This window comes from Pangasianodon hypophthalmus, chromosome 10, assembly GCF_027358585.1.
Source record: "Pangasianodon hypophthalmus isolate fPanHyp1 chromosome 10, fPanHyp1.pri, whole genome shotgun sequence".
NCBI lineage: Eukaryota > Metazoa > Chordata > Actinopteri > Siluriformes > Pangasiidae > Pangasianodon > Pangasianodon hypophthalmus.
In genome coordinates, this window is record NC_069719.1 from 5,631,361 (window position 1) to 5,654,262 (window position 22,902).

Below are 22,902 nucleotides of genomic sequence, written 5' to 3' on the forward strand. Positions count from 1 at the left end.
CCTCTTTCAAAGCTGAGCTGAAATTTTTCATCTGTTCATCTTTTTTTGCTTCTTTTTTTCTATTTAAATCTTTTTCTTTTTTCTGTTTAAGTGACATCAGGTTGAAGAAAGGCACTGTATAAATTAGATTTTGTCCTTCCATACCTGAACTTTGACATGCTGTATTGTCTGTAAATAATGACCTCCATTACACATGAGTAAAAACGTAAGATTTTCAGAGAAAGAAAATAAAGAAATACAACGCAAAACGTTGTAAAAAGGACATCTATAACTTTCTGTGCTTCGAGGATTTAAAAACATTTAATTGGTTTGTTGTCTGCCACTAACCACTTTAACAATTCAGTTCATGATGCTCATTAACTAGCAATTACCCAATTAAATGAATTTAGCAGAAAAACCACTGAAAATTCTTGGCAATTGGAAAGCCCTGAGTTTGAGGTTCTAATCTTTACATGGAGAAAGGATGAAATGGTACACTTGATCCAGCTTAACAGGATTCTACAGGAACAGAGTTGTCCTCAGGGTGTAAAGAAGAGGTCAGTGATGGCCAAAATTATGCCCTGTGAGAAGGGTCGGGTCCATGATAAAATATATAACCAGGAGCATCGTGAGGGAAGAAAAGCCTTAAGCAGTCCTACTCAATGTTGTCTGGAAGACATAGATTGGGAGCACACAGTATATACGTTAATGTAGTCTGTACCATTTGCTTAAAAATGGCCACCAGCATCTGTTATTCAGCAGCCACTTTGTTCTTTGAATCCCAGGGTTCTCTGAACTGTATGGACTTATTGTAGTACTTGTAGTGAATGGACAGATGCTAGGATGTAGGTTATGTCTGGTGGACACTGCTCAGGAGAAGGTTCTTAAAATTGCATTTTTGTTTTCTTCAGGAATGTCCCAATAGCCTGGAGCAACTATGCATGCTGGGCAAAGATTGGCTCTGGGAACTTGTGTGTTGGAAAATTAACTTCTATTGATGAAATCTCAAGAAGGTATCTACCTTGCTGTTGGTTCTTGGTCTGGAGGTAAGTGTAAAATTAAAACAAGTGAAGATAAATGCTCATCTGGGGTTGAGACATTTGGTGATCTGATGTGTTCAAAGCTGAGATGATTTTTTTATGGTGACTATAGCCCTATTTGAACTGGGTTCATTTTGCATGGGGCGTTGCTGGTGTGGCATTATGGGTGTGTCTCTGAAATTTTAGTCTCATTAGAACACATCGGGGTTATGATTCAAATTGAAACCAAGTACTGGCTTTTAAGGCCATAAGATGCCTTCAAAAATAATGAAATTAAATGGTTCTACATAATAAATACTATAAAGAACAATAAACAGTAATAAATGAAACAAAGTCAATATTTGGTGTGATGATCCTTTGCTTTAAAAAAAAAGTAGTCTCAGGTTCTATGTGTGCAGTTTTATAAGGAAATGAGCTGTAAGTGTTACTGAGCATCTTGCAGAACCAGCCACAGTTCTTCTGGAGACTTTGACGGTCGACTTGCTTCTTATTTTTGCAGCAAAACCCAGCAGCCTTCATTATGTTTTTGTCTGAAAAGTGTCTCTTACATAATATGCTGCTTTCTTTACTGAAGTACAAACATTTTTCTGTAACATTTAATTTTGGGCTGGAAATCTAATGTTTGGAAATCTAAAATTTTTTGTACTGACTTGATAATGTAGAAGTCATAAAATAAAAATCTATAACAAAGTTTGTACTAAAAAAAAATAGGGTGCCTAAGACTTTTGCACAGTACTGTGTGTGTATGCATACATAAACATATATATACAGATGAGTGTGCCATAGTGTTCAGTCGTACCCATACTTTTTCAAATGCATCCACTTCACAACTAAGGCCAGTGTGGGAGCTGGATGGATTATGGGGCACTGGCTAAATGCTTCAGAAGCAAATACAGACCACCGTACTTTCCTTGGTTTATCTTGAACAAGTAACTTTGAAAATTGAACTAGCAAATAAACCATCTAGAGTATAGTAGTATTTACAGACTCCTCAGCACGTTGGAAGTACTCAATTAAAGTTTGTAAATGTAGTGGTTTCATAAATGTATCCTAAATATATTAGATGTAGCATACATGTCTCTGAGTCTGCATGTGCTGAGTATTATAGGAATGGACTCAGTGCAAAGGTACTAATAATTGTGTCACATGTGGTTTTGTTAAAAATATAGTTTTCGATAAGGGTTCTTTTTTCTTAGAATGAATGTCAGTGTTAGATTAACCTAATTAACCACAAAGAATTTTTTTATATAATTCAAGAGATGATTGCAAGCTTGGAAGACATTTGGGGTATTAATGAGTTCATACAGCATCACCTGATACTCATAGTGCCTACTAGTGGTCACATAATTTACATAATTTTATCATACCAAGGGTTATGCTAGGTGCAGTTTTGTAAACCCTCATTACATGTGCACTAGCAACTTCTGGCTTGCCACGAGGCAGAAGAAGTTCAATGAAAGTTTGACAGTTTGCGTTTAGCCAGTCAGGCATGGGTTTCACTACTGCCAGTTGACCATGAATAAATCCATTGAAATGTCATAGAGAAAATGTGCAAAAGGACATGTATCATGAAGCTCTCGTTTCATCTGTGCACTGTAACTGAAAGCCACTGACTGTTAGTTGACTGATATCAGAACAAGCCATAGCTGATTCAGATTCGATTTATTCCAGAAACTCCTTATAGACAAGCTCTACTCATCTCCAGATAAGTACAAGCACTTATAATAATCACATGTAATTCTCCAAAGCAGGTAACAGAATAACACACGACAGACCGTGCTGTTATAGGAAAATTCAAACATGCTGTGATTAACTGTGAAACCTCATTAACATGCAAATACGATTAAGTGACTTTGTCCTTCATTTCTTCCACCACTGCTTAACTTACTTTGCAGTTATTTGTATCTTCAGCTGAGGTCATGCCTGCAAGCCCTTTTTTGATCAGAGCTTTCTTTAGTGCATTTATGATGGTTTCTTTATTGTTAACAATGTTGTAGGAGCTGAGGTCCACCAGTCTTTGGAAGTCATCCGAAGAATATGTGAGGTGTGTGGTAAGGTATGGAGAGTACTTAGAGCTCACATCAACTTTTCCTTCTTTCAGCTCCTTCTTTCCTGTTCTCTTTACTCCTGAAGTTTGAGAACACACACACACACACACACATACACACACGCACACACACACACAAGTTCAGTATTGTCTCAGTCTTCTTTTCATTCTTTACATTTTGCACCATAGATGTAATGAGTTGTCACCAATAATATTTAAATAAAACGTTTCTTCACTGCTAAAATTAAGTAGCCACACTCACTTCACGTATTCTTGCAACAAGTTTTGCCACCTTCTAGTTATTTATGATGCTCATTTTAGAAGATAACTATAGTGAGCTCCCACTAGTGGTGTGCATCATGACTAGGATCCCATAGCTGGCATTTTTTACTTTCTTACAGTCAGGAATGGGCAATAAGATGTGAAGCTCACAACACCAAGAAAGACCATGTTCATTCACATGAAAGCATAGATGATGTACGGGTGGCCCTTCATGACACATTTACTGCTTTTGTTCATTCATCATCATTAACTGCTTTTTCTTGGTCTGGGTAATTGTAGTTTAAATGACTAATTTGTTCATATTTTTGGCAAAGTAAGTTTGGCAGAAAGTGTCACAGGCAGGTGCAAACAACAACAACAGGAGATTGGTCAAACTTTCTGTGGAAGTGCGCCCTATTGTCTGGAGATTGCAAGTTTGTGATACAAGTTTGTACACTCCTGTGCACGCCTTGCCCCCACTGAATTCCCACTTACTCTCTAAGAAAACAGTTTGCGTTTAAATGCAATTTCTTCCACTAAATCCATCTGCATGGATTCATGCATCCATGCATTTGCATCCTCATGCATCCTGCTTTCATGCATCCTGCATCCATGCATTTCTAAAGAACCTCCTGGTGGCTGGAACCTTGGCTGTTCTCTATTATATATTACTATTTTACATTGCCATGCCCATTGCCATTGTACTTCGCACACTGTCTATTGCATATATTCTCTGTGTCCACGTCAGTTTATTCAGAGTTCTCCAGTTTCCACACATTGTCCAAAAATTAATTAAAATAATATTTGAACTTGCATTTTAAACAGAGTGTACTGTTCCATGAGGAGAGTCCTATTGTCTGACCGAGGAGCATATGAGCTTTTTTTCTTTTATTACTTAAGCTTATTTAAGAATTTACAAACTACTTATGTCCTCCAGAAGTAATGCATATGCAGCATGCAAGCTAACAACACACTAATGCCCTAAATGGAAGATGCAAGTGAACAAAGTGTATTTGAAGTGAAGTGAAGTATTTACCAGGTGCTTTATACTCTTTGAATGAGACGTTGACCAGCGGGAAGTGGAGCACTATGGGAGCATCAGGATTCTTCTCATCTGCAAAAACATACACTTCCTTTTTGGGCTCAGATGTGTACTTGCTGAAATCTATCTTTGGGAATGGTATCTGGTGGTCATTGCAGTATTGCTGAGTGTCCTTCACGACCTGACACATTAGAAACATACCAAGAGAAAAGTTTCATTTGTTTGGATTTTGAGTCTCAGCTTCAGCCAAATATACTTTTAAAAATGTTAATATTAAGTTCCTGTTTAAATGTTTCCTACATAACCCTCAACGCTGTTTGACTGCCTGCTGATAGTGGTGCCAGTGGGAACTCAACTCTACCTAAAGAGAGCGATGCAGCGGCGCTTTAGCCCTGTAATCAATCTGTCCAGCTCTCTCACCTTCTCATCTGTACACTCTGCTAAAACTGATCAGCTTCCAAAGCTTCAACTTTCATGCTCATTCTGCCATCAGTGGCATCGCACTCATCATCTCATAGATCACTAGCCAAACAGAGTCTCTGCCATAACTCAGTGCGATTGTATTGTGTAACTGCATTGCATTCTGGAACTTGGAGACCAACGTTAGTGTCAACGTCTCCACTACTTCAACACTGATTTCTTATTAATATGACATTAAACATTGCTGGAAAACGGTGAGTGAGAAAAGAAGTGCTTAGTCTTTTGTTTTCAGGAGCTAACCGTGAAACCTGACTGTTATTCCTTATGTTTGAAAATTTTTCTCCTATTAAATGTCATTGTAGTATTCATCAGCGCAGCAGACAACCGCTAACTTCACATGGCACCGCTAACTTCAACCGCTAACTTCACCCGCTAACTTCACATGGCACCGCTAACTTCAACCACTAATTTCACCCGCTAACTTCACATGGCAGTAATGAAAACCAACCAACAAACTAACACCAGAATCATCACATATACACTATATGGCAAAAAAGTTGTGGACACCTGATAGTCACACCCATATATGGTTCTTCCACGTATAATATAAACATAGTTAATGTGTTTTTGGGTGGAGTTTTTCTTTAAGCTTCAACTAACTTGAGACAACCTACATTTTCTCGACTTACTCTCCTACAGTTATTACCACCACTCTTATAAACAAATACTGAAGGTGAGAAAAGCATTCTAGTAGGAAACGGAATGATTGTATCCATGACTCGTAGCAATTAATATGATCAAACGGTACTTAAACCTTACTTTGAATTCTCTGAATTCAAAAAATGAACAGAAGGTGTAAAAAATAAATACATTCTTAAATTTCTCTGCTCATATGTTTCACCTGTAAGTGGTCCTCATCCCAGGAGTAGCTGAGGGACAGAATGACATCGGCGCGTCTGTGGGGTCGAAGCACAGGAGGGAAGGCTATGTTAATGGCAAATCCAGAATCCATTAAGCCCAGGGTGGGGTCCACTGGAGTCAGCTTGTTCGGAAATGCATCTGGGTGTGTCTCTGTGAAGATATGAATACAATGAAGGCTATCAAAAGGAGAAGATAACCTTGATGCATGTGATAACATTTATATAATACAGCTTATACTCTCACCGACCATTATTATTAGGAATAACTGTACATCTGTGCTGTGCGTGGAAACGCTTTGTTTTTGAGAGAGGTCAGAGGAGAGTGGTCACACTGGTTCATCATGGATTTATATATTTCTGTAAAACTGCTTTGCGACAATGTCCATTGTTAAAAGTGCTATATAAATAAAATTGAATTGAATCACTTGGTCTGCAACTGTCCAGTTTCGGTAAGCTTGTGCCCTCTGTAGCCTCAGATTCTAGTTCTTGGCTGACAGGAGTGGAACCCAATGTGATCTTCTGCTGTTGTAGCCCATCCACCTCAAGGTTTAATGCATTGTGCGTTCTGAGATGCTTTTCTGCTCACCAGTGGTTGTTTGAGTTACTGCAGCCTTCCTGTCAGCTTGAACCAGTCTGGCCATTCTCCTTGACCTCTAGAACTGCCAGTATATCTGGATGTTTCAACGGTCAGAGTCAATGAGATCACATTATTTTTCTCCATTCTGATGTTTGATGCAAACATTAACTGAAGCTCTTGACCTTGAAATGTGGTACTGCTGCCACGTGATTGGCTGATTGGATAATTGCATGAATGAGCAGGTATACAGGTGATCCTGAGAAAGTGGTCAGTGAGTGCACATTTATAGAATTTAAATGTACAATGATTTTAAAAGATGAGAAATAAGAAAATGAGTTCTGACCCTTCGAGGTGTTGAAGTTTGGGCTTTCGTTGTACAAGTTGTGCAGGAAAAATCCTCTAAGGAAGTTAAACACACTGCTGATGATGGGGCGATCATTCAGGAAGTTGCTCAATCCTGAAGCCTCTGAACCGACCCTCAAAGTATCCAGCGTTGGGTGCTTATCATCTGTCTCTACAAACCAAAGGAAATGTTACATGAAAGTGCAACTATACAAAGTGTTTAACCAGAATAACTAGCGAGAAATGTTAGTTCATACAAACGGTTTAGTCAGTAGCTAAAAAGGACAATGTAAACATAACCAACTGCATTAATAATATACTATGCCTGTGCAGAGAAATACAATGAAGTGTTATTCTAGATATTGTCCAAGAGTTTTTTAGACCTTTAGTCAGAAGGAATGCAAACACTGGCCCGTTTGGATTAGAGGAGGAAACTCGTTCCACCAGTGGAAAGCAGTGAGCTCTCATATAAAAGAACAGAGAAGAACATGCCAGATACCATGAAGTGTGTAGTCATAAACGTATGGTACAGAGATGCCTCATATGATGCAGGGCCTTCTGAGGCCTGGATTGCAAGGGCAAGAGCAAGGGCAATTCTTCCTGCAACATGCAACATGAGCGAATTTCAGGAATTGGGAGGTTATGAGTCAGGTGAGCAGCAGCTTCATAGAGGAGATAGCATGTAGCAAGTAATATTGTAGTAAACAAGTCTATAAATGACAAAAGCTTGCATTGTATTCTTCTCAATGTTGAAGGAGAAATAAAACACTGTGTCATCAGTGGAGCATGGGAAGTGTAGTCTTATCAGGGCCAAAAACTGGGCCTTGAGGAACTTCCCTAGTGATGAAATCTCTCCAGGTTAAAATCTGTTCTGTTAATTCTGTAGAAGGAGAACCTTAAGTACAATAGAAAGGCTCTTTCTGTCAATGGATCAGTTTGACAACAATACAAGACAACAAAAATAAATACAATAGCAAAGTTACTTAGTTATAAGACTCTATGAATTCTTTCAGTGAGAAAAGAATGAATTGAAAACAGAAACTACAGAATATAAATCTATCGTCATACAGTCTGAGGATAATATAGGGACAAATAAAAACAAGTCATGGAGGGAATAGAATCCTTCACAGACAGTCTAGACTGAAAAGCTTTTTAGTATTTTTAAATATTTCTTCTCTTAGATAAAGGTGCATATCTGGAGTTTTGTATGCATAGAGAGTTTTTAATAAAATGGGATGTTTGATGCTATCGGGGTCTTACACAATCACTCAGGTTTGTTAATGTTGGAGTGTTGGGAAGTTGATGTCCCAGGTACCATCTTGCCTGCGTCAAGTATGAGGTGTGAGTTTAGCAAACTTGATAATGATGTGTTGATCATTGTGGTCACATCATAGTGAAAATGGCCGTGAAGATGCCTTTTCCTTAATTTCATGATTTGTTTATGAAACTTTATTTTTTACACAATTTTTCTCCCAGGTTATCCTTTGCTAGTTTCCACTAGCTAGCTAGTTCACCCTTAGAGCACAGCAACCACAAACCAGTGAGGGTGAAGTTTATCTATTACATTAGAGACATGATGCAGATTTGCAAATTATTGCTTATGCAGTTTGCTTATGCACTTGTTTATTTATTTATTTATTTATTTATTTATTTATTTATTTTAATTCCAATTTTCTAGTTTAGTTTTCACAATATACCTTAAACAGTAATATTATGATATATCCAATGATGTTTTCTGCTTGTTTTTTGCATCACTTAAATAAACTGATGAAAAAGTATGTAAAATCAGCTCCTGCAATACACAAGGAATCAAACACTTAAAAATAATAATCAGCTGGGTAGTGTGATGTGGCCTGACATGAAGCATGTACCAAAATATTTTATTCCCCTTCTACCACAGCAATTTGTAAACAATTACATTTTTTATTATTTTTAAAAAATTACACATCATAATTTTTATCCATTTAAATTTTTTCCTTTAATGTTGTGGACTGTCCACAAAACATTTACATTATAGTAGCCATAAATAGCCATCCCATCTCTCTCTTAAATAAGACAAAAATGCAGCTTGTCATGTTATAGAGAATGTCCTCTGTGGAAAAACATACTGACTGTTACAAAGCACTGACACTGGAGACTCCTTCCATAAATATTAAATAAACATCTGCTTACAGAAAACTTTAACATATTAATCATTGCATGTTTTCCCCTTTTATTATTACTCTTAGATTATGTGGAGTGTCCACCATACAAGTCCCTGTGAATTTGCTGTTACTATAAACAATAATGTGTTAGAATAAACACTACTGTCTACTGTCTGAGCTGCTGTTATAGAAACTCTGACCAATCAGGTATGAGAATTCAACTTATTAAGTGATATATATACATATATATATATATATATATATATATATATATATATATATATATATATATATAATCCAAATAGCTTTAACACCATCCAATTAGATGACAATGAATTAGGTCTTTAATCCCAAGTGTCTAGTTCTTAAGGAATTAGTTTGTCACTGGAATATTATTCTTAGTTGTAGCAGTGTTTATTAATCTTAATATTTATTAATTTATTATGTCTATTCATCTGTTTATTTGTAATTGCCCCATTTGAGCAGCATTTCACATAAGGAGCATGTGAATGCTGTGCAGAAATGCACAAAAATCAGGATTAATGTTGCTATTTTGAACACTGAGTGTGTTGAATGTGTGTACATCCCTTATTGAAGTTAATAGTAATGATGAACAGAGCTCATACGAAGGTGTACTTACCAATCTTATCTACCTTTTCTCCCTGGCAGGATGGTGTCTCTCCAGTCAAAGAACTCAGGATCTTTGCCAGGTTAATAGAGAAAACACTGCTCCAAATGCCTACACACACACAGTTAGTTTAGTTAGACAGCATAGTACATAGTGTGGCTAATGGATATTGTGAAGCAGAGATTTTCTCTGACACAAATGCAGCACTGACCCATGAGGAAGGGGATGCGTGTTTCTGGTAGCTTCTTAACCACATGACCCAGGTAGTACTCACTCCCAAAAGTTTCTGCAGGGACAAATGCTCCATATTTGGAGAATCCCACCTCATATGGAGTAAACTCACACCACTCTGAAATCGACAAAATGAATAGAAGGAAAGGAAAAAAAAAAATCTTAAAACCCCGCTTTTAAATGCACTCAAATCAGACTGTAATAAATGACACCAGAGTTCAGATCACAGCAGGTTGAACCATAAGGTGGAGGTTTAATGTGCACTCTTTACCAGGGACCGTGGAGCCACTGGCATCCTTCTTCATGTTCACTGCTGTGTAGATAGGGAGTGGGTTCTGGCCCTCGGAGACTGCCTTCCTCTGGTCAGACAGCGTACCTGTGTGTTTCTGAACCAAAAATAATATTTATTGAAGTTTTCTATTTAGATAAGTTTAATCTCACAGGAATGACTCCTGCAGACCTTGCCAAAGACGAGGTGTTCTATGATGAGCCCCCAGGTATCGATGAAGGAGACGGAGTGGCCTTCTTTCTCTCTCTTCTGCAGCTCAGTGTGATAATAATGCAGCTGTGTAGGAGAGAGGACACTAGCTGTGCTTTTCGACAGCTCCTTCCGCACAGATGCTATCGCTTTATTCAGGTCTTCATTTGACCAAAACGGGTCAGAGTAGAGACTAGCACTGGTCCTTAAATAGAGATAGAGAAAGAGAGAAGGGAGCATCAGATTTTTTTTTTTTTAAATGTACAAGACAAACAACATAAAATCCAGCAACACAAAATTCTGTACACCCTGTTGTGTTTTTTTATGAAATTATTTATTCATTTTCATGTGATCACTTATTGTTTATGTTATGTAACAAAACTTTCGTTGAATTCATTGAACCGTTTCAGGGTAGATCATGGTGAAATGCAGCTTGTTTGTCACATGATCACATTGTAAAATGTGTACCATAGCATGACAGAGTGTGTTTGAGCCTGGGATGCACTTTTACACCCACCAGGTGGAGCCAGACACAGAGGTGATGTAGGTGATGATATCGAGCAGGCCGAGGCTCTGCAGTCCTCTCAAAGAGCCGTACATGCCCGTCATGGCCCTGGAGCCACCTCCTGAACACACCGCAGCCACCGTCAGCACCTAATCACACAACATCGCACCTTTATATGGTAAGTAATGCAACTCTTAATTTCTTAAAACAGCACAGTACATCCTCCATCACAATTTACCCATATACAACTAATTATAGTTTACTACGGTTTTGCTACAATACTGCTATTCTTTTACTAAGCTACTTCATGTTAACTTAATGGTTATTATATGTTAAACCACAATATTAACATGGATTTAATGTAGTACTTTACGGTAACTATATTTATAGCATGTATAACTATGATACAGTCAATATTTCTATGGTGTTATAGAGTAAATCAGAGTGAAAAGGACGTAAGTTTCGATAATAATGTTCCTCTTATGACACAGTCATAGGTTGCTATATCATTGAAGGACATGTTCTGACATGAAGTTATTATTTGATATGAAAGAAGAAACCATAGTTTTGTTTTTTTGTTGTTGTTTTATATAATCCATCTCAATATGTAATTGCTGTAAGATCCTGTTCCTGTGTTAGGTGATACTGATAACTTTGTTCCAGGATGTAAATACAAATGGGTTATTTTGTGTAGATTCATTACATATAAACCCAATTAAATTTCAGTTTTCAGCCCAGGTTGTGACGGTACAGAATGTGGAAACGTTAAAGGGGGTGAATAATTTTGCAAGGCACAGTAGAAATTTGTCTCCTACCTGGTTGGGATCCAAAGGAGTTTGAAGGTTGAGAATTTTCTCCAGTGCGCGGGACACCACCTCTTTCCTTTTCACCAGAAACGCCTTCTCCTCTGCAGGTATGTCAAAATCCAGACGCACATTCATGTCCTCCTCAGAGCTACACACACACACACACACACACACACACACACACACACACACACACACACACACACACAAAATCCTAATCACAATAATGAAGCAGTCATAGGTTAAAGAATTAATGAGTTTTCCAAGCAGTGAATCAGTGAGACAATCTGGACTTGTTATTCTATCATAAAGAATGGTGACACGTCTCAATGAAATATGTCTAGCTGCCAAGATTTAGATGTGTATTACTGACAACCCACACAGATAAATATTTGTTTGTGCAATACCTGTCCACTGTGTTCAAATGCAAATTTACTTTGTCCTGTGGAGTAAAACAAACATTTTCAGCACATAATCCTATATCAAATATAAGGTTCTTAAACTACACAATGGCATAATCACATAACAGTAATGACATGTTAAAGAAGAAATACAATACCGAAACAGATTTTTTCTATTAGTATGACGAGTCAAAGAAATAATTGTCTTTTTCATTTAGAAGGTTTTGATGTTAAAGTTTTGGGGTTTGGGATGTTAAGTGTTCGCATTTGTGAAAATTAAGACCGTCAGTTGTCTCACCTTTGCCACAGGAACAGAGAGTGTAAATTCACGTGAGGCTACAAAAGGGGTTAAAGGAACTGCCGCAGGGTGGGAGGTTTTATCATCCTTCACCTATCCTCATACAAAACAGATTAAACAGGTAAACAGCAAAATAGAGAATGAATAAAAACCGAGATCCATCCTTTAAACAAATGAAAAAAAAGTTTCGATTTTAGCACTGGCGCTTGCTCAGTGCTTCACTGATTAGAAACTATTCTGAGCTTCTTCAAGATCAGTGTAAAGTCTATTACATATGATTTTTATAACGATTCTAAAGAAATGATGATGTAACACAAATTGTACCATCCGGAGTCCAAGCTCGGTCTCCAGGTTTTTGTTGATGTAGTAGCGAAGAGTCTGCATGAGGCTGCTGTTCTTGGACATTGAGATCACTTGTCTTTCATTATAGGCCCCTCGTAACTTTAACAGCATATCATGTCCAACTAAAACACACACAATAAATGGCGGACAATTCCATGCAACATCTATAATATACAGTTTCCGCTAGGTACTTTTTATCTTCTTACCGTTAGTGGGCAGTTTGTCCAACTTCACCTCCAGAGTAGACAACGGGGCGGCCTAAAATCGCAACAGAATGTGTGAGATGAATTAAAAACTAAAATTATGAAATTATGTGTATATTAAAACCACGTTTTAGTATATGTACAGTCAATGTGCTCTATTTATTTATGCAAGAACCTACAGTACATACACTCTTAACAGCATCAAGGACCCTACTATTTGTTTCTTCAGGAGAACCCTTAAGGGATTTATCCAAAATCCCACAACAGAAAGCTTTCCTTACAGAAATATTTACAAGTAAACCCCTGTAGTTAGCTGGAACTGTTAACCATCCTAGGAAGCCCTGAGGAACTTTTCGTTTAATGAATAAGACCAGGAACTTCCAGTTCTCCATTTGGCATGATTTAGTTCTCCATTTAGTCTGTTGATCTATCAACATAACACTACAATACTTTGCTAAGGTCAAAATAGATTTAATATTATATTCATTAGTATGTAGTTCATTAGTCTACTAAATTGTTGCACTTAATTCATTTTTGAACTTGAATTTGAATTCATCGTGAATGCATGTATATGGTCACATCAGAATAACCACTTTGATCCCTTTAAATAATTATTATGATCCCTTTAATATATAACAGCTAGAAAAAGCGCTTACCACTAGAATTCCGTTAGAGATGTATTGACCAGGCGCATCAGAGCTGTAACACAAACCCAGACACATAAACACTGGCTTACTTACTTCATCTTAATGTCTACACTAGGAAAACTACAAAGAAGAAAAAATAAAAGCATTGTTCAGTAAAATGTTTGTGCTTTCTGAGAAAGCTTGTTAAAGTAAGGAATAAAACACTTCAGGGCATGCTGTTAGAGAAAGATTATCATCAACGGGGTGGTGTGATGTGGCCCAATGCAAAGTGGATCTACCGTTACATCACAGACATCAACAGTGTTGAGAAAAAGTGTAGATTTGCATGTAAAGTGTTCAGAATTTGTTTACAGTTTCTTAGTTATCAACTGAACTAGTTTGAGGTATCACACACTACAGGACAAAAAAATTGAAAGCAACATGAACGTGCAAATATAAATATAGATTTTAGTAAGTGTTATGTTTTATGAACAACACTGTTCAGTTTTTGTGCATAATAACTCAGTGCAAGCCAACAGAGTATTTTTGGGGGAAATGATTTGGTTAAACTAAATATCAGAAGTGTATTGTGTTGGCCGTGTGTTGACTGTTCACATATCAAATTAACCTCTACACTTTTTGGTCCACACTCAAACCTCCATATTTTTTGGTCTGTAGTGTAGTTTTTGTGTTTCTTTGTTTGTTTTTTGTTCTTTTTTTGTTACCTCTCTGTGAGCTCAAATTCCACCCACAGCTCGTCCTTCAGCTGAAACAAAAACAGCAATCATTCATCAGCTTCATCTTTATGTAATTACTGTATGTTCACATGTGTTGCAGCCTTTAAGCTTTCATTATCATTATTATATATTAGTGCATATAATAGTGGGACTTTTTTCTTATTAGTGCACAACCAAAACTTAAAGTATGATGAAATCAATGTTTATTTAATAATATTTGCATATTGCATACTGAACCATTATACTCACATGGAAATGTTGTGTACATATCTACAAGGCCATGCAACATATTAAATATGTTTAATGCTCCGGGTGTGTGTTCACGGTGTGTGTGTGTGTGTGTGTGTGTGTGTGTCACTACTGTGTGTGTGCACTTGGATGGGTTAAATGCAGAGCACAAATTCCGAGTATGGGTCACCAAACTTGGCCACAAAGTCGCTTCACTTCACTTCGCTTCAAATAGGCCTACAGCGAAGCTACGTAATACTCAATTATCCAGTGCTTCAAGTATAAAGGGAAAGCTTGCATATATATGTGTGTGGTGGTTGATTTAAAAAAAAGAAATTCTGCTTATAACACCTACTTATAAACCTTTCTTCACTGTAAGAAACCATAAATATACTGTATTTCACCAAAACAGCATGGTATTTTATTTACACTTTAATCTTGCCTAAACTATCTTCCTGCAATGATCAGTGTGCGTAAGGAGCCAGTTTAACTTTTGCAGCACTAAATGCAGCCAGTCTGCCTAAAGGCGTCTTAAAAACTTGCTAGCCAAGTCTTTCCTCACACAGTGAATGTCATGCTTTCGTCATGTTGTTGGATATGCTTTGTGCCATAGCAAAAAGGACATGTCTAATCAGTTCAGTTTGCAGTCAGATACCAGCTGTCCAGTTGTCCATGATGATGGGATAAAAATATGTGAAATTTTATTTCAGTTCAGGAAAGTGTGTAGTTTTCAGAACTATATAGTAAAAAAATATGAAGCATTGTCTCAGGCTGCCACATATGCGGTATGTATTTGTAGAAATAGTTCATCTAAGCAAGCAATTTAGTTTTCAAAGTCTTTGCTTTTAGTGGTCACATGCTGAAGGTTGTGTAGTGTATAACTTATGGCCAGTACTTCATTTGTACAACATGAAGTACTGTAACACCAAGGGAGAGGAAAAGGAACACACAGACACAACAGTGCTCCAAACACGTCACGTAATACAGAAGTGGTGAATACCATCAAGGCTAATGGCGTAAATATGATGACCGAGGTACAACAAGGGATTGCAACCATAACATTTCAGTGTGTTAAGCTTCACAATATGTGCACAACCATACAAATATTTTTAATATCTTGTTCTGCCCTATCACTTTTGCTTACTTCTTACAACAAAGTCAACTGCCCTTTTTTCACCATATTCATGATGCATGAGCACATATGACTGATAATGCAAGTCAGAGATAGCATGATGCCACTTCTTCTTTTCTAATACTAAAACTGATACTATAACCTTGAGTATCAGCCAATATCCATCCCCAGCTGATATTTGTATCTTTAAAAACTACTAAGCTTTATAATAATTTTTAAAACATACAGGAAAAAAAATACATAGCTATTAAATGATCCAAAGCTGCAACTGTCATACAGAAAATACTTGTGTTGCAAGTATGACAAAGTATAAAGTAAACTTAAAAAAAAATCAATCCTAACAAAATATCAAGTCTCTTTATATGTAAACATTTTAAAGTTCAAAAAAAAACCCACATTTTCCAGAACAATCTTTTGCATTTGTTACAGGATCGGATCAAATTCGTACATTTTCTACAATATCCAATGCAAAAAGCTGCACAGGTGCATACCCATGTAAATTAATCCCGGAGGCCTTCTTTATCATGGCTCTTTTGTGAAGGTTGGTCAGTTCTAGACAGATTCATAGGCATCACAAATTTTTCAATGATTTCAACACCACTGTGCCTCAGTGCCTTGCCAGTGTACTGCACGCCCTGGCTGTAATTTTTCAAGAATCTTATCTTGTATCTGTTTGGCTTCTTGGCAATAATTATGTATTTTTTCCCTTAGAACTGCATTAAATACTATTTGAAGTGGGGAAGCTCCAAGGCAAAGGTGTGTTTATTTTAAAGTGACGGTTGGATAGATCAAGGTTTCTGTAGAAACTTTGTTTTTTCTCAGGGCTCGTCTGGGATTTTGAGTGACACCTACATGCCTGGATGGATATGATGTATGGCCTTGAAGCAAAACAAAACAACAGCAACAAAAAAAAAATCACTAACAACAGTACTCAGAGCCTAGGCAGTGCATGTTAGTTAGTATGTGTTAATTTTACTGTCTGATATTACCTACTTGAAATACACCATACACTGTACACTACTTCATTAGTATATATACTAATGATCTAAATTACTCCACAACGCAGTCATGCAACTTACAGTCTCCTCCCAGTGTCATGATTTGCTCTCCTCATCTGTGGCAGTTCGGCGTCCTTTAGAAATCCAGAACCACACATATGACGCAGGGTTGAGTTTTGTGAGCGATGGGCCAACAAGTTTCAGAAACAGAACCGACATCTCCCTTGCTTTTTTTTAACATTTTGTTCTGCCCCATCACTTTTGCTTACTTCTTGAATAAATGACAGCAAAGTCAACTGACTTTTTTCACCATATGCATGACGCATGAGCATCCGTGACTGATTACCCAAGCTCCAAATGATTACTTCCAATTTTTCCTTGTGGAAATGAGCTGATTGTATTTTTTTGGAAGGGAGGTTCAACTCAATTCAATTCCATTTTATTTGTATAGCACAATGGCCGTTGTCACAAAGCAGCTTATTAACAGAAACATATAAATTCAGGATATAAATTTTTAATGTACAAATTTATAAATGTGTCCCTAATGAGCAAGCCAGAGGCCACAGTGGCAAGGAAAAACTCCCTGAGACAATATGAGGAAGAAACCTTACACCAGATAGTGCAATTTTAAATAATTCCCTTCTATAACTCTGTACTACATGGCTAACAAGTGGAATTGTCTAAACAAGAAATTCATTATAGTTTTCACAAGAAGTCTATTTTGTTGAAGTTATCAACTGTTCACTGATGGAGACTTGAATGCAAAACAGTTTGTGGCAATTGCAGTCCTAAAGCTCTCATAGCATATCATTTTATTCCTAAGCCATCGTGGCAAGACTGTTCATATCAATTGCAGTCCAATGCCATCTTCATGGTTTTTAAGTGGTACTATCCACAGTTATCTCATTGATCTTTAGGCTGTCCATGTGGGGCCATCCTCGGCAGCAGCGAGTGATTTCTAAGTGATGAGACTTCCACCCAGAAGTAGGTCATCAGGATGGATCAGGTAACTGAGGTGACTCATCGTGATCATTCATTTAAATGACTGTATTATTACTTTATTTAGTTTTAGTTTTATTCCCAGAAGAAAAAGCTGCAAGGTGCCTGATCCATGTAAATAACCTCTGGTAATTATTCAACACTGCTTAAGGGGAAAAGAAGTTGATGTGTATACAGAGAATTGAAGTGTACCATTGTTAACATTTACTTTTTTGGTGGGTGTGACTTGCTAACATTCTTATGAAGTGAACATGGTAAATATTACACGTGGAAGGATGAGCTTTTTTCTCTCAGTTAGGCCAATGACAGTGAAGATCTAATTTGTTCACATTTATACGCCATATCAAATGCAGTCCAATGCCATCTTCATGGTTTTTAAGTGGTACCATCCACAGTAATCTGGTTGATCTTTACGCTGTTGATGTGGGGCCATCCTCGGCAGCAGCGAGTGATTTCCAAGTGATGAGACTTCCACCCAGAAGTAGGTCATCAGGATGGATCAGGTAACTGAGGTGACTCATCGTGATCATTCATTTAAGTGAATGTATTATTACTTTATTTAATTTTACTTTTAATTTAAAGAAGAAAAAACTGCAAGGTGCCTGATCCATGTAAATAACATCTGGTAATTATTAAACACTGCTTAAGGCAAAAATTGTTGATGTGTATACAGAGAATTGAAGTGTACCATTGTTAACGTTTACTTTTTTGGTGGGTGTGACTTGCTAACATTCTTATGAAGTGAACATGGTAAATATTACACGTGGAAGGATGAGCTTTTTTCTCTCAGTTGAAGTGAAGATCTAATTTGTTCACATTTATACGCCTACATGCAGCCTTAAAACATGTTTTAATTTCTTTAATCAATACACATTTCCAGACAGCACTCAAAAAGCGAAGTGTTTACAGAAACCTTGATATTATCCAACGATCACAAGAAACCTGCACAGAAATACAGAAAGAGCTTGCACATGCTCCTTAATCAGACACACTTGGGTAAGCAAGACGTCTTAGTCCATTACCCAAATACCTGACCATAGCTTTCCAAACTCATTTGACAAGTTCAAAGTACGAGCAAATTCTGAAAGATGATAACTTCTTTATCTTGTCTAATTGTGCCCAATTAATCCCAAGTATTACTCTTTTTCAGTAGTTTTGAATAATAATAAAGGTGCTAAAGTGCATTTTATGAGCTCCAGTGACATTACATTATACTGTGTCTATGAACAGCATTCACCTCAAACATCAGATATCCTGCAGGCTTATAACTCGTCTCTGAACTTGTGAATGTTTCTGACCTTATCATCCGTGATGAAGACCTTTTTCTCTTTCTGACCCGGTGTGAGGGTGCTGATGTCGAACAGGATGCTGGTGCATTCTTCATCCTTCACTAAGTCTTCGTCATACAAATTCAGCTCCAGAATATTCTAGAGGAGAAAACAAAAGGTCTCTTAGTCCAGTACACTGAATTATTTTTCTAAACAATACACATAGTTTTGTCAGAACTAGAGCAGTATACACTGTATTATACAACAGATGAAGTTTGTCATGTATTGTTGTCTGTACATAATTAGGCCTAGGGTTCCACATAAAGAATCAAAGGAATTTAACACTAACGAAACTGAACTTTGCATGTTATGGACACAGGAAATGAAATATTATTATCCATTTACAGGAATTAGATGCTTTTTATGGGTCCATTTATGGGAATTAAGTGTTTTATCATCAAGAAACCACTAATGGAGTAGCTGCTCTGCTTGATGCAGCTAACCAGGAGTATCTGAATATTGGTACTAGGGAGAAATCCACAGGGTCTGGTCTTTAGGCTGCCGGTTGACTCACCTTCACCTGGCTGTAGGTGCGGAACAAGAAGGTCTCATTCCACTCCGGTGTCTTGCAGTTATGTATTGTCTTCGTTCTCAGGGTACAAGCTGAGGCCGTGGGTAGGCGTAAGGTCACATAGAGGTCAGGCAGAGAAACTGTGGATGTATGAGAACAATGTTGCTCTTAGCCAGTGTGTCTGTATGTGCATGCATAATCGCATGTAAAGTACTTAAAGAGAACAACACCTATTAAGTCAACATATGGACAAGTAACAAATTAAAGGAAAAACACTGGCTCTGTTATGTTGTGGAGGGGGGATAGTTTTAGAAGAACAGTGTTCATCCCTTCAGTAGAATCTGTTTCAGGATGCACTGAAGTTGTTTTGGTAGCTCGTGCTGGCTCAATAAATTCCTAACACACTTTATGTTTGCTTTTCTGTTTAATTTGTCACAATTGCTGTTCATTAATAATGGATTTATTCCTCATATATTGTCTCATGATAAGTCCTTGATGCATCACTAAGAAACTTCATGGATAATTATTAAGCTAGATAGATTTATGTTAAATAAATAGTTAAAAACTCTTTAAATCCTACAGAATCCAGGTGTGTGTATGCTGACATACAGAGGTCATATGAATGCTGGAACTTTCCTCGTAGCACTGTGACAGAGAGGTTCCAGTGTGGTGCCTCTTCCTTCTGTAACACACAGGCAACAAGAAGAACTGAGATCTGAACCATTAATTAACAGATTTGTTAATATATTATTAGTATGTATATATTATGCTAATAGTTTACCGCAAGCAGTAAATATATTGTAAATGTACAATTTATATTAATTAATTCTGTAATAGTAGCCAAATTCATTTCTCATTTCCTTTCAACAGTCACAAGTTTGAAAGGCGTTTTTCCAGATTGTCATAAGCTTGATTTTACAGCAAACATGAGCCATAAATATGACTGAAAAAAAAAAAATACAGTCTCAGAAATTTTATATACTGTGCACACTTACTGCCACTTACACATACCTACGTTTTTAGTCCACCTTGTTGGTGTACTATTAGAGACTAAAGCTCTTTTTTCTTTTATCTTCTTCAGTATTAGTTTCTCTCCACAGGTCCACTGTTAGCTGGAGATTTTTGGTTGCTGGACTGTTTCTAAACCCAGCAGTAGCAATGAATTGTTTAATACCCAGGTAACACTGTTACACCTGATACACACCCACAGAATGGAGCAGAGTATGATTTAACACCCAAATAGCTGCTCAGTGGTGGTCCTATGGTGGTCCATTTTCATTCAAGGATGGGAAAATACAGGGTACCAAACTGGACATAGGGACAGATCAGTATTTGCATAGCTACAGTCAGTATTTGCATAACTACAAAGTGACCTATATGGTAGGTGTGCCTGATTAAAATTTGCATTGCGTGTCAGTATTTTCCCAATGATTCTGTATAACTATGAAATTGAATACTTGCCCCAAAACCGACAGGGGCATTGACTCTGGCATTTTGCATCACATGTTTACACTGCATGACTGATAACACTTCAACTCCAATGAACTATTTGTGTTTAAAAAACTTGACGTGTTTGTTTTCGCAGATATTTGGCTACCCTCTGTGCATATAGTTATATGATCCAAAGTAAGAGACTGGCTTCCAGAAGAACCCTTTCCTGCAGAAAGCTGAGGAGTCTGACTACCATTGGAAGAAAAGATCTCCTTTGTGGTTTTGGCTGGAAGTACTGCTGGGACTGTGTACTGTGTTATGTAGTGGCTGAGCGCTGTTGTCCATGAGTTTCGGCTGCACACGCAATATGGTGTTTTGATCTCAGTTTGTTGGTCTTATTGGTGTCAATTGCCCTGACCTTACTAATAAAGGGAAAAGAACTGTTAGGTAGCTTTTGGAATCTAGATTTTTATAAATATTTGTAAATATTTATTATTATTATTATTAGTAGTAGTAGTAGTAGTAGTAGTAGTAGTAGTCGTAGTAGTAGTAGTAGTAGTAGCAGTAGTAGTAGTAGTAGTCATAGTCGTAGTAGTAGTAGTAGTAGTAGTAATGATAGTAGTCTGGAGAGAAGACCTGGCTATCCTATGTATAAAATATGTTAATGGGTTTTACACTACTTCCATATTATGTATTGTCGTGTGGGAAGACTGACAACATTCATACCACAGCACTTACTGATATAATAAATTTAATAAAGTATAAATGATATATATAATATATTTTAATAATATATATTTATACTATGAAGTCTTATGTAAACATTTCCGTTCCAAAAAAAAAAAATCTTTCCCAATTCCAGTCTTTTCCATTTCTTTTTTTTTTTACAGGATTACATGAAATTCATTGTTTCACCCCCAATATTCATTCATCATTCTCATTCTGGGTATTGGATCAGTGCCATCTTTCTTTCTTTCTTTCTTTTTTTCAATTTGAATAGTGCTGCTAGTCCTAACAGGCTTTTAATGTAGATCACACATTTTTTTTTTTTTAATTTGAGGGCACTCGTGAACTTATGATGTGTCTCAGCTCTTCTTTGTCATACCATTTCCTGTGTGAAAACCTTGCCAGATGCTACAGCTCAACTGTTTGACAGCATGAGATTCAGCCGTTTCTGCTGTCAGTGCGCTGGCTTTAAGTTACCAGGTGAAACTGACCACACTTACCCCGGTATAAAGAAGGTGTGTATCTGTTTATATATTGTTTTATTGTATTGTATATTCTTTTTAATATATTTACGCTCAGACAAATGGATGTACTTTTTAAAATACCACACCTGGAATGATGTAGAACAGTGCATTTCGAACATGTACTTTATATCTTATATCATAACCTTAGGCAATTTTCACAAATTCCACAAATGTCAGAGACCACATATTTCTTACTCACTTCATGAGCCTGTCAAAAGTTTTACCTCCAGTGCTCCGGTAGACTAACTGTAACAGCATGGCATTTGGTTTTAAATAACTACTTGAACTAAACTTCAAACCTCTACTCAAGATACGTTTTAAGCATGTTCACATTTTTTATCTATTTATAGTACCATTAATTTTTCTTTCATAACTGCAACATTACCAGTAGTCACTAAGATTAAATGAAATGAGAAAATAGTACCTGCATTTGGAACAGTTGCAAAATATCCCTTGGGTGAAGAGAAAAGAGAAAACCTGGAGGAAACCCTGAAAAGCTCGACTGAATGTGACAGAGATTCGAGAGAGCTGCTTGCTTTATGTATTGCTGATATGTCATATGACGAGTAGGCAGTGATAAAGCCACACCCTTTACTATATATTAATGACTCTGGCAAAGCTGGATGCAGTATTATATAAACAAGATAATGACTAATTTTCTTTCCTCTGGTCTTTGAAGTTCAGGAATTATTCCAAGGTTGTTTTTCAGCTTCATTCCTGCATAACCATATTCTGAATATTTTCAGCACAAAAAAATTATAGATACACGTAAGGTTTTAAAAGTCTAAAAGTGAGTCCACTGCTTGAACAAAATACATTCATAATAAACACTGTTAATAAAAGCATGAGAGACAATAACACAACATAGATGAAGGGAGTGAATGTCGGGTTGCTAATTAAAGGTGTGGTGAGCCATTGGGGTTTTTTTTTTTTTTTTTTGGTTAGTTTTTCTTACACTCCAGTAGCTTTATTCAAATATAACCTCACTGTCTAAACAG

The 22,902-nt window shown here is 37.0% G+C and overlaps 1 protein-coding gene across 1 annotated transcript; it reads right to left on the reverse strand.

Annotated features, from left to right (window-relative positions):
• Window positions 1–2,666: 2,666 nt before the first annotated feature.
• LOC113545137 (cytosolic phospholipase A2 delta-like) lies at window positions 2,667–22,555 on the reverse strand. The gene is made up of 20 exons (XM_053237818.1): window positions 22,329–22,555; window positions 19,833–19,905; window positions 19,227–19,363; window positions 18,683–18,811; window positions 14,016–14,056; window positions 13,321–13,363; window positions 12,668–12,719; window positions 12,444–12,583; window positions 12,120–12,212; window positions 11,828–11,862; window positions 11,430–11,568; window positions 10,627–10,763; window positions 10,092–10,314; window positions 9,903–10,017; window positions 9,612–9,749; window positions 9,413–9,511; window positions 6,630–6,800; window positions 5,691–5,860; window positions 4,364–4,550; window positions 2,667–3,146 (listed from the first exon to the last, which is right to left on the reverse strand). Exons 1-20 carry the CDS (start codon window positions 22,461–22,463, stop codon window positions 2,899–2,901), a joined length of 2,505 nt encoding a protein of 834 aa, XP_053093793.1. The 5' UTR covers window positions 22,464–22,555; the 3' UTR covers window positions 2,667–2,898.
• Between the last annotated feature and the right edge of the window lie 347 nt (window positions 22,556–22,902).

Coding starts and splice junctions, on each gene's coding strand:
- LOC113545137 (XM_053237818.1), bottom strand. CDS start 22,463: ATGACATATCAGCAATACATAAAGCAAGCAGCTCTCTCGAATCTCTGT. Junction 18,812..19,226: donor GCACCTACAGCCAGGTGAAG/GTGAGTCAACCG, acceptor TTTCTCCTCTAG/AATATTCTGGAGCTGAATTT. Junction 11,863..12,119: donor TCTCTGTTCCTGTGGCAAAG/GTGAGACAACTG, acceptor TTTACTCCACAG/GACAAAGTAAATTTGCATTT.